This window comes from Jaculus jaculus, chromosome 6, assembly GCF_020740685.1.
Source record: "Jaculus jaculus isolate mJacJac1 chromosome 6, mJacJac1.mat.Y.cur, whole genome shotgun sequence".
In the NCBI taxonomy this organism is placed as follows: Eukaryota; Metazoa; Chordata; class Mammalia; order Rodentia; family Dipodidae; genus Jaculus; species Jaculus jaculus.
The window spans coordinates 29,030,691-29,049,734 of NC_059107.1; the positions used below are offsets into that span (position 1 = coordinate 29,030,691).

At 43.5% G+C, this 19,044-nt stretch overlaps 1 protein-coding gene across 2 annotated transcripts in view; it reads right to left on the bottom strand.

Moving 5' to 3' along the window:
- Positions 1-325: 325 nt before the first annotated feature.
- The window catches only part of Nsg2 (neuronal vesicle trafficking associated 2), a 70,168-nt gene continuing 51,449 nt past the window's right edge, over positions 326-19,044 (bottom strand). For both annotated transcript variants that reach the window (XM_004665008.2, XM_045153369.1), the window contains exons 4-5: positions 4,762-4,872; positions 326-2,132 (exon numbers count right to left, since the gene is read on the bottom strand). In XM_004665008.2, the coding sequence (XP_004665065.1) occupies positions 1,941-2,132; positions 4,762-4,872 (303 nt within the window). In that variant the 3' untranslated portion in view covers positions 326-1,940. The remainder of the gene's footprint in view (positions 2,133-4,761; positions 4,873-19,044) is intronic.

The window sequence follows — 19,044 nt, forward strand, 5'->3', positions numbered from 1 at the left end:
CAGCATCCTCTTAGGTCTTCACTTTCATTTCTGGACCTCCTCTCACAACAAGTCTTCTGCCTCATGCTAGGACTTTAATATCTTGTCATGTCTGGCCTTCATCTGATCTCAGTAACATATCTGGATCTCAGCATCTTGCCAGTCCCTTGGCATTATTTCAGGACTCATGTTTCATCATATCAAGCCCTAGTTGACTTAACATGGAGATCCTGCTTGTGTCCCAATTCCTTCTCCCACCTCATAGGACGCTTGGTTCCTAATCTCACCCCATCATCTTCCCACGATCATATTTATTGAACAGAACATTGTAAAGGACGGTCGAGACTCTCAGACACATCTATGTTTATTTGTTTCCTGTCAGAAAATTTCAAGGATTACACCAAAAAAAATACTTCAGCCTCTGCTACCTACTGACAAAAATACACCACAAAATTAGAAAGCGCTCTGTGGTTTTGCTAGGGACAATTTGTTAATCTGCTTCAGATGACAAATGAATTTACAGGTGACTCAAGGTGATGGGAGGATGGGGGAGGGAGAAGAGATGTCAGATGAGAACACTGGCAGGGTGGTTTGAGCTAGACTAGTCTTATACCCAGTTGTTGTGTACAGTGATGTCAGCAACATAGCAAGCCTGTTTAAATGGCCTGTTCAAGACACGTTGGAAAATAGTAACACAACTTAAATAAACAATCCTCTGAGCCAATTCTGGCCCTGTTAGGCCTAGAGCCAGGACCTCTGCAGAACAGGCCTCCCTGAAATGTTAGTGACAAGTGAGGGGACCCCAACAGGGTTCCATGGAGTGGGAGGCACGACCAATGCTGAACACTGCCTCCTGGTCAGGAGCTTCTAGAACTTGGGAAATTTGGACACATGTCCCCTTTCAACACAATGAAGTGGGCAAAAGAGAGTCACCGTTTTCAACTTCGTTTTAGAAATGGCCTGTCAGGTTGTAGGCTCAATCTTTGTTTCCTCTTGGCTGTTACACTTGAGTTTCCCGGTTATAGTCCAACTGTTACTACTGTTGCTGGTAGCACATCGGAAAACAACAAACAGAAACGTTTCAAAAGCAAGTGCCTATGCTTCTAGTTTGGCCCTGGGTTACCTGTCTGACCTGCATCTTCTCTCTTGCAGCCTCTCCTCTTTTCTCTCGCTCCTCATTCCTACCATCTCATAAGCATCCAGGTGTACAACTGAGAAAAGAAGTGTAACATAACACCTACCTAGATCTGTGTTTGCTGACCCCACGCCACACCCACACAATCAGCACTTGGAGCTCTGGCCTCGTGGGCTGCCCATGTCCCCCTACCACCGCCCAACACTTGTGCTCAACTTGAAAACTCTCCAGAGAGTGCTCCTCAGTGCATCCCTGGCTAAGAAATGTCAACATTCGCTTTCTCTCCAACTCAGCCTTCCTGTCTTCCTGTGCTTCTGTCAGCACGTCAGAGGCAAGCCCCGTCACCCCAGCCTGTGCCACACACTCGTTCCGATGCCCACGCTGAAGCTACGGTGTCTCATCTCAGCACTCAGTGAGGCCGTGTTCTTCACTGCCCTTCAGTGTCTTCCACATGGAGCCTGTGAATTTTTTTTTTTTTTTTTACTCATTTTTCTCTGGCTCTCCTTTTCTGTTTCTAAGTTTGCCTAACAAAGAATAAGCAGTGGCTTTGGAAATATCTTACATGGGAACAACCAACACGAAACATGCCTTTGTACATGAGCCTGACTTGGGGACGAATCAACAATACCAAAGGACAAAAGGAAATATCGATTCAGACAACTCCAGTGCACGATATGTTTGGAGAGTTCTCCCCAGACCCCATCCAGTCCCGCCCCCACCCCACACCACAGCAGTACAGCGTTGTCTTGCAGCTCCAGCTTGGCTTAGCCAGTGGGGAGTTTCCCTCTCCACCAATCACCCCCCCCATCCTGGCCCAGGTAGGCCTCTAATGGCCCTGGGTCTTGGGCGGCTTGGGCTCATGGATAACAGCAGCTGCTGACAGCCACGGACCAATGGCCCTGGCAGTGCTCTGCTTGGCCACACTGTAGTGGCTGATGACTGTGTAGAAGCGGTTTCTGGAGTTGGGGTCCTGCGATGAGTAGTAAGCATCCAGAGAGGCTGGGATACAGCGCTTGTGCTGGAGGAGAAAGAGACACAGTCAGGAGTAGTGTGGTGGACTGCTTCCAACACCCCAAGACACAACTGCCCCCAGCAGGAGCACCAGCTCCGTTAGGTTCCGAGCTGCACCATACGAGACAGCACCCATCTGGGGCCAGCACACAGCTGGCCTTTCCCAACACCCTCACCATCACAACTTCAACTCCTCCATGTAGAAGAAACCAACCTAATGTTGATACCGTTGCAACATCGAGCAAAGGTGACTGTATGAGCGGTGGCACACGTGCCAGATCCCCATATGTGGCCCCAAGTTGTTGTCTAAGCTGTGATGCCAGACAATGGCCATCTGTGCTCCACATCTTGTGCATGCATCTCTTTTATCTTAATATCAACATTCTTTGTTCCTAACATTGATTTGCATTTGCATTATCCTGCAATGCCTGTAGAATATTACAGTTGGAGTTAGACTACTGAGTGGATGCTGCTGTTTCTCTGCAGGTCTCAATGTCCTTAAAATACAGACAATCCTCTGCTTATGAGGTCCCACTTAGGAGTTTTTGACCTTTTAAAAAAAATATTTTTATTTATTATTTATTACACAGAAAGATAGAGAGAGCAAATGGGCATACCAAGGCCTCTAGTCACTGCAAATGAACTCCAGAAGCACGTGCCACCATATGCATCTGGCTTAACGTGGGATCTGGGGAAGTGAACCTGGGTCCTTAGGCTCTGAAGGCAAGTGCACTAACTGCTAAGCCAACTCTCCAGCCCAGGAGTTTCCAACTTTACCATGCATTCCTACACAACCCTCTGTTTTTCACTCAGTGTTGTATTCAATAAAGTCTTGAGATATTCAATATTTATTACAAAGGAAGCTTTATTTTAATGGTTTCCCAATTCTCGGTCAATATAAGGCTCTGAATCAAGCTATGCTAAGTTAAGCTCTTAGGTTTGGTGGGTTAGATGTATTGCAGGTATCTTCAGCTGACAGTGGGTTTATCATATCATAAACCCACTGTAAGTTGAGGAGTATCTATATTGTCCACTGAGGCTCTATAGTCCATATTCTATATTTTGTAGTTACTTGAAATTTTTATTTTCATTATGAATTAATATCCTGTATTTGATACAGAGCTAGGATTTTGTTGTTGTTGTTGGTTTTACTAGGTAGGGTCTCACTCTAGCTCAGGCTGACCTGGAATTCACTATGTAGCCTCAGGGTGGCCTAGAACTTGTGGTGATCCTCCTACCTCTGTCTCCTGAGTGCTGGGATTAAAGGCATGAGCCACCACGTCTGGCAGAGCTAGGATTTTTGTCTAGCTTGTCTTTAATTTCCAGATATTGTTTTTCTTATTTATTTATTTATTTATTTATTTATTTATTTATTTATTTATTGCCCCCTTCCACCTTTGAGACAGGGTTGGTCTCACTCTAGCCCAGGCTGACCTTGAATTCACAGTGATCCTTCTCCCTCAGCCTCCTGAATGTTGGGATTTTTAAAGGCATAAACTATTACCCCCTACTTATTTATTTTTCAAATAAGTCAACAATTTACATAGTTCAAGAAAAATACAAACAAGATATATTTAGATGTCTCTCACTTCCATTCCTGTTCCCTTCATTTACTCCAAGTAGTTATATTTATTATTTTAACTATATACTCTTAACTTCTATTTCTTCTTATGGAAAATGGGGAAAACAAAACCCATTCTTCAGAATTTCAGTGTGGCTTAGCTGAGATAACATTTATGAAAATGTCTAGTTTGATATATAATCAATACTCAGCAAGTGGTGATTACAAATATTAACATTGTCCCTTGTTTCAGCTCTAAAACAGATTACATCTTTATTGCAACCTACATGCATTAAGAGCCCATAATCTGCTGGATGTGGTGGCACACACCTTTAATGCCACCACTTGGGAGGCAGAAATAGGAGGATTGTTGTGAGTTTGAGGCCACTCTGAGACTATATAGTGAATTCCAGGTCAGCCTGAGGCTAGAGCAAGACCCTACCCCTCAAAAACCAAAAAAACAAAATAAAATAAGGAGTCCGTTTTCCAAGAGGCTTTTTTGATACCTGTTTGACTGAAATGATCTTAGGTCCTCATGAGCATCATTGGACATGCGCCATCAGTGCTCAGTTTACAGGCAAGAACACTGATGCCCAGAAGATGGAAAACACCCTTGAGGCAGTGCAAGTGGTTCAATGATGAAAGAAAAATTAAAGCCAACGCCTAGAGGAAAGGGGCCTAAGGGGTCAGGGGCCAGGCCACAGACAAGGGAGAAAAGCTCAGAAGCACCCTATATCCTTACACTTCTTCAGGGACACTAGCAGTAAGGAGATGACCACTGAGCCATACAGACTCATGCCAAGCAGAGGCTTCTGAAGATGGTCACTGTCAGGCGCCAGTGAGCGTCCCTCCTTGCTGCTGTGCAGCCTGGGGCTGACTCACCTCCTGACCTAGATAGTGCCTCCAAGGAATCCTGCAATCAGAGTCCTTCAGGAAAACTTGAAAGCTCCTCTCTAGATACATGCTACCTATATGATAGTCTGGAGGGACATTTCCATACCTCACTTATGACCACTCAGGAAGAGAAGACATTGATAATTCCTCCCATTGTTGAGAATAATCTGGGGCCCCTTACCTTATAGACAAATCCCTCTGGGCAGCTGTGGTCATAGGTGAAGGCTTTGTACACCACCAGGAACACGATGCAAGCAAGGAAAGCGAGGGCCAGGCTGACAAGAATGGTGACCTGCAAGAAGACAAAGTGGAGAGTCATACAGTGGCAGCCCATTGGCCTTCAGTCCACACAATCAGAATTCAGGGCCTCGAGCCAGTAGGCAGTTTGGTGTGTTGGAAAAAGTAAGGGCCAAGGGCTCAGTGAACTGGCTCAGTCTTGGTCTTGTCACTACATTTTGGTGCCATCTTAAGAAAACCACCCATGCTCTTTGGGCCTCAGTTTCTTCTTCTGCAGGAAAAAAAATCTATGAAGCTCTTTTTGTGACCTGAATGTGGTTTTCCTCCTTACTTTTCCTATTAAGAGTGTTGGGCCCAGTGTGGTGGCACACGCCTTAACTCTCAGCACTGGGGAAGAGATAGGAGGATCGCTGAGAAGTTGAGGCCATCCTGAGACTACATAGTGAATTCCAGGGCAGCCTGAGCTATAGGGAGACCCTACCTTGAAAAAAAAAAAAGAGTATTGAAAGTAGCCATGCAAGGGTGATCACCACACAGTCACTTCTGGTGCTTCCTGCCTTCCTTCACTACCTCTCCCCCAACACCACCACTGACATCCATTTTCAGACAGCAGTAGCTCGCTTTGCACCTCCTTGGCTGCCTGGGATCTTCATCTTTAGCAGATAAACCAGCCCCTGTCTCCCTCCAACTTTGCTCTAGTTTCCATAGGGATGCCAACTGTACCGTGGCAGTCATCACACTAAAGCCTTGATGTCACCCTCGGCTCTTTTTTTACACCACAGTGCTCATCCAGCCCTCTGGAAGACCTGATATCTGTGTGTACACAACCTGACCGCTTTCACTGCTGCAATCATCCCCAGCTTATGCCAGGCCACATCAACATTTTCCAGCTGTACTGGCACAGCCTTTAGAGTGAGTAGCTTCCTTATCCTTGAGGGTACATTTGACACATAATCAGAAAGATACTCAGAAGCTTTAAGTTAAGGCACATCCCTTTTCAGTTCAAATACATGCACTCATCACCAATCCATTCAGAGTAAAAGCTCAGCTCCTGCTACAAGCAAGCCTAAAAACAACTGAAACACCAGAAAAACATAAGCACTATGAGGATTTACCCAGCAGGATTACATGGCTAATCTCTGAAGTCACCTCCAGGTTTATACTCTATCTATTCTACAACTTGTGTCCAAGGGGGAAAGGTTATCCCCATGATGCGGGGGTATTTAGTATCATTAGCAGAATTTGTGTGCATGTATGTGAGTATGTGGTGGTGTTTGTGATTAATCCTTCTAACTAGTCCCCGGTGGTTGAGCCTTTGGGATGTGGAGCCTTGCTGGAGGAGGTGTGTCACTGGGGAAGACTTTGGGATTTTATGGTCCTACCCTTCTTGCCAGTGCTAGCTCTCTCAGACTGATTCCTCACTGCTACTAATACGCTGATGTGAGCCAGATTCCTGCTCATGCCATGCTTTCCCTGCCGTGATGAAGCTTCCCCTCAGAACTGTAAGCCAAAGAAAACTCTTGTCTTCTATCAGCTGTGTCTGGTTGGGTGTTCTGTCCTAGCAAAGAGAAGATGACAATTGCTGACAAACTACTTAAGTGTGTGTGTGTGTGTGTGTGTGTGTGTGTGTGTTTTATTTTTAAAATATACTAGTCTTTTGAGTAACCTAGCCTTCAAATACGGTGGAATTCCTCTCATGGAGAGAAGGTTCCTTTTGGACTAGAAGCAAAATAAAATCAACATCTAGGGGAGGAGACCCTATTCCACCTTCTTACCCTAAGGCACATTTATTGGGACAGGGTGAGACAGACATCTATGATGCTCCAAACAAGTGGAGTTGCCTGTCGACAGTGTTAACTGCTGAAAGGCAGGGGGATTTGAAAAGGAAAAGAGAAAAGTGGCTCTAGGAGGGTGTCAGACTAAATCTTTTAGGCAAATACAGTTCATAAGAGATACCCATGGCCATATAAGTAAGAAGTTCCACTTTAGTCCTCTAGGCAAGCACAGTTCATGAGAGATTCCCATGGGCATATACATGATAAATTCCATTTTAAACTGCTGCTGATGAAATAAGCTATCCACCTGGCCATTGAAGAAGCATTTGTTGAAGCCTGTTACACATGTATCAACCACCCAGACAGATTTGGTGTGACCAAAGTGTAGGGCAAAATGATACAGAAGTCAGACCCAGGTCACCCAGCTAAGATATGGAGCTGAAGTGGTGAAGCCCATGGAGCCTGAACTTGGAATGAGATGTGTTGTCCCCTTAGGACCCCAAAGGTTAGCACTTGGATGCCACAGGAAAGGAGGGTTATCTAGAATTACTCCCCACCAATGGAGCAGGTGTTTGAGGTATGGGTGTGAAGAAACTAAAAGTGTCCTGAGTATCCAATACCCAGAAGGCAGAAACAGCCCAGACTCTTGCACAACAACTTTTGAGTGTATAACCACATATGACACAGTTGGGCCTTCATGTTTGAAGATTGCATATCCAAGGTTTCAATCAACTATGAACCAAAAATATTGGAAAAATTAGTTTTATCTATACTGAGAATATATGGATTTTTGCTTGTCAGTACTCCCTAAACAGGTAACAATTGATTATATAGCATTTCTATTTTATTAAGTACTATAAGAATTCTAGAAATGGGCTGAAGAGACAGCTAAGTGGTTGAAGTGCTTGACTAAAAAGCCTAACAACCCTGGGTTTGATTCCCCAGTACCCACATAAAGACAGACACACAAGGTGGTGTATGCATCTGGAGTACATTTACAGTGGCTAGAGGCCCTAATATGCCCAGTGTCTGTCTCTCTCTCATACAAGTCAATATTTTTAAAAATCTTTTTTATAAAAGTAATCTACAAATAGTTTAACAAACACAGGAGGATATGAATAGGTCATATACAAATAATATTGGTAGTCACATGGGGTCCTGTATCCAGTCACTTACAGATTTTGATAAATGGCTATATATGTAATACAACAGAATATTTATTCAGTCATAGAAGGGATGGGATATGTATTAACAAGGATGGACTTCACAACCATTGTACTGAATATAAGATGCCAGATATAAAAGTTAAAATGTTATGAAATATCCAGAATTAGTTAATTTATAGAGAATGGCTTCTGTGAGTGTGATTTGAGATAAGATCATTCTGGATACACAGGTAGCCTTCAAATTCCAGGAGACATACCCTATTGGAGACACACAGGATGTCAGACATACACAGAGGGGAAGGAGAGGCAGTGTGGAGATAGAGGCAGAGTTGATGTAGCCACTGTCCTAGAACACTTGAAGTCACAGGAAGAGGCAAAGAAGGACCCTGCCCTGAAGATGTCAGAGGGAACATCAAGACCCACTCAGCACTATGGCTTTGAACTGCAGGGCCCTGGAACAATGGAAAAATAGAATTTGGTTGCATAAAGCCACAGTGTTTATGCTAACCTGTCACGGAAGCCCCAGGAAACCAGCATGGTGCCCTCTCACAGTGCCTGGAGTATGTACTACAGAGTTGAGCTTTCTCTGTTTGCGTACATCACCTACTGTGCTCCTCATCATAACCTAGGAAAGTTCTAGATAGTCAGAAGAGCTACTATCATGACATCATGTTTACTGTTCCCACCCACACCCCCTTGTGGAATCATGCTCAAAAACTCAACATATCACCGCTTGGAAGCCTTCCTTTGCTTACCTGTGCTCTCACTGCATTTTAAGCATCCTTCCTTTACTTGAAGCACAGCTCCCTATCTCACAGTTATGCTTCCTAGTATATATGTATGTATATATGCACAGGGACAGTATCTTATTGTTTTGTACAGCCCCAGCTTCCAGGTTATGGCCTGACAGTAGAAAGGGGATGTTAATTTAGTATCCCACATTCTCCACCCACACTTCTTTCCTTGTTTTGGTGCACAGCACTATCTCCACAAAGTCTTCCGTTCCCCCCGACCCCGTCCCCACTTTTCATGAGACAGGATCTCACTATGTAGGTGAAGTGAAATTTGCAATGGAGCCCAAAGTGGCCTTGAACTCATCCTCCTGCTATAATTTCCTGAGTGCTCTGATTCAGGCATGTACCACTAGACCAGCTTCAGGACCCTTGTCACTGCTTCCTAGCCTATGGGGGAGCAGAAGGGAAGGAAGGGACCACTGAGTATCACTGCATGGAATCATTTGAAGCCTTCTTTGTCTCATGCCATGAGAGCTATTAGCTGTCCCTGGAGTGGTCTTCTCTGTCTTCCATGTCCCTAACTGGTAGAACAGTTTTCTCTGCTAGCTGACAGAGCTGGGGTTCGATTTTCAGCGAAGTTATACAGTTCTCTGCAGTAGCTATGGCGAACATTCAAACAAGGTCCTCATTCTACTTCAGCCTCTCATGACCTATGTGACCTTGGGGAAGGTCCTTCACTTATCTGAGCCAGTGTTTCTTCATCTATTAAATGACGACCATAAATCCTGCCACCCCCTAGGAAAAATGTAAAGGCTCAATGGGATGATCCTTCTCAACTCCTAATGTCCTCACCCATGGGTGTCACAGGGAGTAGCACGCACTTGGTGACTGTTCACAGCACATAAGGTATGATGAAATGTGGTATATTCTGTCACCGACTTCGTTCTAGCCCTCTAAGCTCAGTCACCATTCCCACTTTCCAGAGTCAGAAACTGAGGCACCATGGAATTCGGTTTGACCAGTCTGAGCCTCATCAGCACTGTGGAACATCTGTCCCTGCCTCTTACCCCTACTTATCCTTCCCTGTTTATAGCTGAATTTGTCTATAGGAGGCCATGAAAGGTCCTGTTGCCCAAGAAGCAAATTGCAAGTTTATTATAGGAGCATACATCACTGCAGATATAGAAACTGTAGAAGTAAGAGGATAGAGAAGAAGAAAAACACAGGTGCTAATCTAGAAGCTTCATCGTGGGGGAACAGGGGCCGCATTAACATTCAGATCCTACAGCTTCTCTGCACCACGGAGGCTAACTAAGGCCCTTTCTTATGAGGAGAGCGAGCCTTGGAAACCTCAATGCAATAGAACTACTCTCATTTGGGAAATTAAATTTGGTGGGGAGATAAAAACAGAGCTGCCCAACAGAAATTCATCTTCTGTACATGACAGCTGGAACCTTCAGAGATGAAATCAGGCCACCTGGTGCCTCATTCCTGGCTCGATCTCCAATATTTTAACAATAGACTTGTGTGAGGTGGGAGGGTGGGGGAGGGTCAGAGCCTCTGTAAAGTACATCCAAATGGCCCTGGAGCACAGCCTTTGATGCTAGCCCATCCAGAGCTGTGTGCACCTAGGCAGGTCATCTGTTTGGGGGGACCTCTGCTTACTTTTCTCTTAAGTAAAGGTGGCTTCATAAAAGTGGCTGAATGTGAAAGAGCACAAAAGCCCTCAGGTGGGTCTGGTCCAGGGTAGATATTCAGTGTCCCATGGAAACACCCTTAGTATAGACAGCATGCATACACTGTGGCATCACTCTGTATCCTCACAGCTCTGTGGGGCAGACACAATTGATGGGATGGTTGTCTTACAGATTTGTGTCAGAGATCCACAGAACAATTTTGCATATGTAAGGGGCATTTGAAGTAAAGATTTGAACTCGTGTCTGTCTAGTTCAGAAATTCAGTTGCCCAGTTATAATATGTCAGGCTGCCTATAAACATAAAACTTTGTTAGGACATTTTTGGCTGGGATCCACACGTGAGTCTCAGTCCTTGACCTACCCCTAGGGACTCCTTCCTCTTCTACCATGGGTGCTGATGGCCAGCCAATTGGGTTGGACCTGTGTGTGAGTCACAGCACTTAGACTTCTCCTAGCACCCCACCTTCCTCAACTGTGGGTGCCGACAGCTGGCCATTTGGGTTGGGATCTGCATGTGAGCTCCAGCACTTGGTTTCTCCTTGTACCCCCTTTTCCCTCCACTATGGACACCTTCAGTCCATCATTTGAGGAGCCCAAGCATGAAATCAGGCATAGGTACAACCCAACTGAGATCACCTCACCTACCCTTTCAATGAAGCACTGTAAGTACCTCCAAGACTGAGCTTCAAGCACCACAAAAGCAGAGCAAAAACAAGTGAACACACACACGTGTGTGTGCACACACCACCACCATCACCAAGCAACATTCCAAGTACTCACTCAACACAGAAAGACCTGACCAATGCACTATCTTCAGATGGATAAGTCTTAATGAAAAGCAGCTAACACACACACACACAACAAGTTAATATGTCTCCCCCAAGAACTACCAGTCCCATAGTGGAGGATCCCCGTAAGAACTGCATAGAGTAGTCAGAGAACAGAAAATAATGATCGCAAACATGTACAAAGAAGTCAAAGAAAGGCCGAGAGATGGCTTAAGCAGCTAAGGAGCTTGCCTGCAAAGCCTAAGGACCCATGTTCGACTCTCCAGGTCTTACATAAACCAGATGCACAATATGACAAAAGTGAATGATGTCACACATGCACACAAGGGGGCACATGTGTCTGGAGTTGAATGCAGTGGCTGGAGGCCCTTGAATGCCAATTTTCTCTCTTTCTTTCTCTAATCTAAAAAATTTTTTAAAAAGGCCAGTCTGTTGGGCTTGCCTCAAAAAAAATAAATAAAGTCAAAGAAGACACATATAAACACATGAATTAAATCCTGAGTAAAGTCCAAGAGAATATGAATAGACATCAAAATGAATTCCAAAAGGACACAAATAGCTTGATGAAGTGAGGCAGTTTAGGATATGAAAATGAAACTCAATAAAGAGATAATACCCCTGAAGAAAATCCAACTGAAATCAAGCTATAAATGAAAAATAAATGTCAAACAAAAAGTTCCGTGGAAAGCTTTACCAACGGAATGGATGAAGTGAAAGGCAGAACATCAGGCTTTTAAGATGCAATACAGGAATTGGATCAACTAGTTAAAACCATTGAGAAGTTAAAAAACATGGATAGACTATAAGGGATATTTGGGACAGAGTGAAAAGATTAAATGTTCAAATAAATGTTTTTAAAAAAGGAACTTCCCAAGATAAAAAGAGGCTAAAGGAACTGATGACCACTATGCTAGCTCTAAAGGAATACTGGATGAATACTTACTATTGGAGAAAATAACAGACACATTACAGGAGGAGAAAAAATAACCAATGCTAGAATAGTTCAGCAAATGAAGACCAAGTAAACACCAAATACCGCAAAAGCATCAACACTAATGGTCTCAACTCCCCAATCAAAAGGTGCTGACTAACAAGCTGGATCAGAAAGCATACATAATCCATTCCTTTGCTGTCCAGGAAACTCCACTCTTTGTCAAAGAGAGACATTAACTTAAGTGAAAGGATAGAAAACTATACTCCAAGCAAATGAAACCAGGAAATCAATGGGTGTTGCTATTCTAATGTCTGACAAAAATGGGTTTCAAACCAAAATTAATCATAAGAGATTAAGAAGGTCACTTATTAAAGGAACAATCTGCCAAGAGGACATTACCATCCTAAAGACATCTGTACCAAACATAAGTGTGCTGCGTTTTAGAAAGCAAACTCTAAAATCAGAGGAGTATCCCAATGCAGATATTGTGGGCAACTTCAACACCCAACTGTCATCAATAGACAGGTTATCAGGACAGAAAATAAGCAGAGAAACATCAGAGTTAAATGACATCGCACACCAAATGGACCTAACAGACATTTATAGAGCATTACATTACATGCAAACACCATGGAAGACACATTCTTCTCAGCAGCTATTGGAACTTTCTCTAAATTAGGTTAATTTTAGTACACAAAATAACAAATTTACACGAAATAACAACTTTTGTTTTGTTCAACTACAGTGCAATAAAGCAATAAATTAACAATAAAAAATACAGAAAATATACAAACTCCTGGAGAATAGCCAACACATTATTGAATGACAAATGGGTCATTGAAGAGATAAAGAAGGATACTAAAAAGTTACTGTAACTGAATAAAAATAGAAATAAAACATACCAAAGCCTATGGAACACATGGCAGTCCTAAGAGAGAAATGCATAAACTAGTGATGTATTGAAAGGCTTTGGAGAAACAAGAACAAACAAAATCCAGAAGTAACATATGAAAACAAATACTAAAGACCAGGGAAGAAATAAAAGAAATCATAATGAGAAAATATTAAAAGAATCAATGAAACAAAAGTTGGTTCTTTGAAAAGCTAAACAAGGTTGGCAAACAGAGAGAGTAAAGACCCTAACCAATAAAATTAGAGATGAAGAGAAAACATTATAACAATGCCAAGGAAATTAGGAGGATAATTAGGATATTGGCTGGAGAGATGGCTTAGCAGTTAAAGTGCTTGCTCACAAAACCTAAGGACTCAGGTTTGATTCCACAGGACCCACGTAAGCCAGGTGAATAAGGTGGCACATGCAGCTGGAGTTTGTTTGCAGTGGCTAGAGGCCCTGCCATGCCTGTTTTCTCTCTCTCTCTCTCTTATTTGCCTCCATCTCTCTCAAATAAATAAGTAAAATATCTTCTTGAAAATTATTATAGGACTGGAGAGAGGACTTAGTCGTTAAGGTGCTTGCCTGCAAAGTCAAAGGACCCAGGTTCAATTCCCCAGTACCCACATAAAGCTAGATGTACAAGGTGGTACATACATCCAGAGTCCTTTTGCAGTGGCTAGAGGTTATGGTGCACTCATTCTCTCTTCCTCTATCTGTCCCTTTCCCCCTTCTCTCTCAACTAACTAAAATAAAATATTTAAAAATCAAAATGGAACAAAAAAGAAAAAAATATTATTTAAAATACCTATATTCCATCAAGTTAGAAAATCTAAAAGAAATGGTTGGATTTCTAGATGCGTATGACCTACCAAAGTTAAATAAGGATGGGATAAATAATTTAGACAAATCTATAAGAAACAAGAAATTGAAGTAGGCTTTATTCCAGAGGTGCAGGAACCATTCAACATAGGCAAATCAATTTTTAAAAAATTATTAAGTAGACTCAAGGACAGAAATCACATGATTATATCAATCAATCCAGGAAGGGTCTTGGACAAAATCCCTTCATGATAAAAACACCAGAGAGACTAAGGATGAAGTGACTATAACTAAACATAATAAAGACTATATGTAACAAACATATAGCCAACATCATACTAACTGGGGAAAACTCAAAGCATTCCCACTAAGATTTAGAACAAGACAAGGTGTCCTTTCTCTTCCACTTCCATTTAATGTTGTGTTTGAAGTCTTAGTTACAGTGATAAGCCAAGACAAAGAAATAAAAGGGAAACAAATTAAAATGCAATGAAGATCCATGTTACCACAGCTCCCTGATTTTTGCCAATGAAGCCAAAGATAGCTATATCAGCTACATTCTCATTGCTGGGACAAATGTTTAACCAGAAGCAGCTTATGGAAGGAAAATGGTTTATTTTAGCTTACAGTTCCAAGTTACAGTCCGTCATGGTGGGAAGTCACGGCAGTGGGAGCTGCTCCCATTACACCCAATGGTGAAGCAGCAGAGTGAGGAATGCTGCTATTCAGCCAGCTCTCTCCTTTCTTTTTTTTATTATAAGAGAGAGAGAGGGAGGGAGGGAGAGAGAATTGGCATGCCAGGGCTCCCAGCCACTGAAATAGAACTCCAGATGAGTTATGCCACCTTGGGCATATACGTGACCTAATGTGCTTGCATCACCTTATATGTCTGGCTTATGTGGGATATGGAGAGTTGAACATGGGTCCTTAGGCTTCCCAGGCAAGTGCCTTAACCACTAAGCTATTTCTCCAGCCCCCCTCTTCTTTTTAATATAATTCAGGACCCCAGTCCATGGAGTGCTGCCCTCTATAGTAAAGCTGGGTCTTCCTGCCTTTATTAGCCTAATTAAGATAATCCATTGCAGATGACTCCAGGTTTTAGTCAAGTTGACAAGCAATATAAATCATTAAACACAATTTAAAAACAATAGCATTTTCAACAAATAGTCCTAGGAAAACTGGTTATCTGGCACACTATATCCTTATTTCTTATAATGCACAAAAATAACTGCCTAGAGACAGGTGTGGTGGCGCACGCCTTTAATCCCAGCACTCGGGAGGCAGAGGTAGGAGGATCACAGTGAGTTCGAGGCCACCCTGAGACTACATAGTGAATTCCAGGTCAGTCTGAGCTAGAGCGAGACCCTACCTCAAAAAACCAAAAAAAAAAAAAAAAAAAAAATCAACTGCCTAAATGACCAGAGGAAAAAGTTGGGTGAACAAGACATAGGATTCAGGAAGGACTTTCTGAGGAGGGCCCCCAGTTGCCCAGTTGCCCAGGAAATAAACCCAGCAAACAATCACTAGCCATCACCACTCCCATGCTAACTAGCAGCCTCCATGAGCGGAGGGGGAGGGGACTATCCCCTCCCTTTTCACACTTCCCCAGGGCACAGAAATCCTTTAACAGGTTCTCACCAATGAGATAGAAAAACACCTCTGGTGTGAAACAACTCCTCTCTACCCTGTCTTTCCTCTTCTGCCTAATCCATTCTCCCACTGGTCCTAGAGGGTGCCTCCTAAATTACCCTCTGAGCACTGTAGTACTCATTTCCTATCTCAAGATCCCACAATGTTCCCCACCTGAGGAAGTGGGTCAGATGCAGAGTCCTGAGTCCACAGCTTTGAATTCTGATATCTTTGGTCCTAACCCACACCCAGAAGTCAGAGCAGTACCTGCACTTCCTTGAAGACTTGGTGACAAATTACCCAGCAATGTTAGCTCAAGGAAAAGTCTAAAATCTTTTTTTTTTTTCTTTTCCTGGCATCTAAAGAGAAGAAGATAAGCACTGAGTGTCCCTCAGGAACTGGTTCCTGAACCCCTTAGGATACTTCAATTACCTGGTGCTCAAGCAATGTTATTGTGCAGTCCCAAGTGCTGCAGCTCCAACAGCCCTCACCAAGGCACACGCATATACTCATGCACACATAGAGTGAGGCCTTAAAAATTCTAGACTTTCTGCTACTCCCATGCCTTCCTTGTCATGGCATCCCAATTTGTGCTGCCTGCCTCCCAAACTGTAACCCAGCCTCCCAAGATCAGAAACCCATGAGTAGTGACTCCCTCCCAGCTCTTGGTCTGAGCCTGGCACAAAATACATAAGTGAGCTTTGAAGGATCGGTGTCCATTTGCTTTAACCAGTTCTAACGAAGAGGCCCCAGAGCAGGATCAGGCCATATTCTCTGTTCCCAAGGCCACTGATGCAGGCACTGCCTCTGGTCAGAGGTACACAAGGTCCCCCGTATCCAGCTGACCCACTAATCTAGTTCAGCTTGTCTTCTCATCTCCATGGAGACACAAATTCTACAGCCCAAATACTTAATTTCACTTAGATACTTTCATTCCTCAATCTCCTTTCTTGGCAGGAAAATTAATGAAAAAACAATTAGGTAAGCAAAATTGATTTGGAAAATCAGAAATAATATTTTCCAAATCCCAAGGAACAAATCTGCAGAGCTTTTAGGCATGCTGGTGGAGTTTCTCAAGCAGATAAGCTAATAATCCACATGTTCCTATAATTCCTGTGAGCATGAGAAACAATGTCTGCTACCGCCGTCCAGCGCCTACAGCAAAGCCTCCGTTGGACACAAGTCAGCAGTTTGGAGGGAGTGATACATTTCTGTCCTCTACTGAATTTGCTACCTTTGTGCATGAGGAAGAGAGGTTCCTACAGAATCTTCTACCTTCTCACATCTCCTTCCCTATAGGCAGGCCCACAGACACAGTGTGAGGGACAAAAAAGAGCTCATGCAGTAGGCCCGAGATCACTCTCCTTAGAAAGGCCTGCTGGCAAAGCTGACCCTTGTTGGCTGGTCTCTGCAAACTTCTATTTTAGGAGTGCTCCCACCATTCCCAGAACTGATAAGAGGAACTCCTTGTGTCCAACTGTATTTACAACATGGCCTGTGCTATGTACCTGCTTGAACTTCTAGAAGTCTGGAATGTGAGTATGTGTTCAGCAGAGGGTGAATCTACTAGCAGCCCCAGCACAGATCCTGGGCAGCAAGCCTCTGATAAGTGTGATGCTGCATCTTGTTAAAATGAGGGACACAAAGTACCTATAAAACCCCAGCGAGAGAGGACTCGAGAGCTCATGCTTGTCAGGTTTGACCACATGCTCCCTTCCCCTGTGACAATATACAGAGGGGTATTTGATCACAATAAACCGTAACAAGGAATACGGTTCATACTTCATCCTCCTGGTGAGTCATTGAGCCTGGCCATGGTCTTGGGGACCAACACCACAGCCCCCCTCTCTCTTTTTCTAGTTTCCCCTATAGGAGAAATCACTGTGTATCTTTCTACAGCACTGCAGGCAATGGGTAGACTGTACTAGGACCCCTGTGTTTTGAGACAGACAGCCACCAAGTTCCAGCCCTTTATCTCCATTTCTGCTACCTTGAATCTGGACCCCACTGACCTCTCTTCCTTCTTTCTTGCCTCTTGGAGTAGGTTGAGTGTTAAGACTGGTTATTTCTCATAAAGGAGCCTAGCCATCTAATGTGGGATCACTCCCTCCCCTTTCCTGTGGCATCCTACCTTAGCCTATCACTTTGTGAGTCTGACACATTCTCTCCTATATTCTACCTCAAGGTTTTCACCAAACCCCTCAAGTTGATGGTAAGTAAAACTTGTGGTACTGCTATCATCCAGAGATGTTTTGAGTTATCTACTGGCAGCTCGGCCCCTAGCATGGTAATGTTGGGAGGTGGTGGAACTCTTTAGAAACGAAGCCAAGGAAGGTGGTTAACTCATCCACAGGCACTGTCTTTGGAAGAAATTCAGATAGTTCTCATGAGACCTTGGGTAGTCTTGGTGGAAAGTTATAAAAGAGCAAGACCAGCTGTCTGGTTTCCTACCTTTGCTATGTAACCACACTGCTTCCACCATGATGCCATGCACTGTGATGTGACATGTTGAAGGAACCCTTGCTATACAGATTAAATGTTCAGCTTCTCACTGTACACTGAACAAACCCCTTTTCTTTATAAAATATCCAACTTCTGTCATCATCCTCTTAGCACAGCAGGCAGCACGTCAGTCTCGTAAAACATCCAGCTTCAGGCATGTTGCTAAGGTAATCAAAAGTGAACCAATGTAGTCTCCTCCTTGCATTGCAATACAAGGGACAGCTCTGGAGTGAAGTGGGAAGGGAGATACACTCAGGGTTCCTTCCTGAATCTTATACCATAGCTTTGCTTATAGAAGAAACTGTCCCCTAGGGTTATTGGTTGTTTGCCTAGTGACTGGAGCAGCTCTTCTTCTGTTGTATGGGTCTGTTCTTACCTTACATATCAACCTTCTTGGCAGGGAGCCTCAGAAGAGTTGCAGGATTTGGCACCAAGTTCTCTTTTAATCCCCATCCATCAACTGATGCTTATGGGGATCAGCTGCCCCCACATCCCTTGTTCTAGACAATTTTTTTTCTTTTAAAAAGTTTTTTTTTAATTTATTTGCAAGGAGAGAGAGAGGGAGGGAAAATCGGTATGCCAGGGCCTCAGTCACTGCAAATGAACTCCAGATGCATGTGCCATTTTGTGAATCTGGCTTTACATTGATACTGGGGAATTGAACCCCTGTTGCTAGACTTTGCAGGCAAGTTAGACAATTTTTAAAAAAATATTTATTTTTATTTATGAGAGAGAGAGGAGAATGGGCACACCAGGGCCTCTAGCCACTGGAAAGAACTCCAGACATATGTGCCACCTTATGCATCTGGCTTACGTGGGACCTGGAGAATCGAAGCTGGATCCTCAGGCTTCACAGGAAAGCGCCTTAACCGCTAAGCCATCTCTCCATCCCAATTTTATTTTTAAATAACCCCTAGAGGGCTGTGGAGATGGCTCAGCAGGGAAAGATGCTTGCTTGCAAAGCTTGCTGGCCCAGGTTCGATTCCCCAGTGCCCATATAAAAAGCCAAGTGCACAAAGTGATGAATGTGTCTGGAGTGCATTTGCAGTGGCAAGAGGCTCTGGGATGCCTATGCTCTTTCTTCCTCTGCCTCTCTCTAGTAAATAAATAAATAAATAAAAAGATTTAAAAAATAATACCTAGACTCCATTTCACTGTGACTTCAGGCAGAACAGTTTTCTGTTGGTCCTGACAGGGTAGGGTAGAGATCAGAATCTTGGCTATGAAGCCAGAATGTACCATGCCTGCATGCCAACCTTTCCCCTTCCTGGTCCTCATATTCCATTTC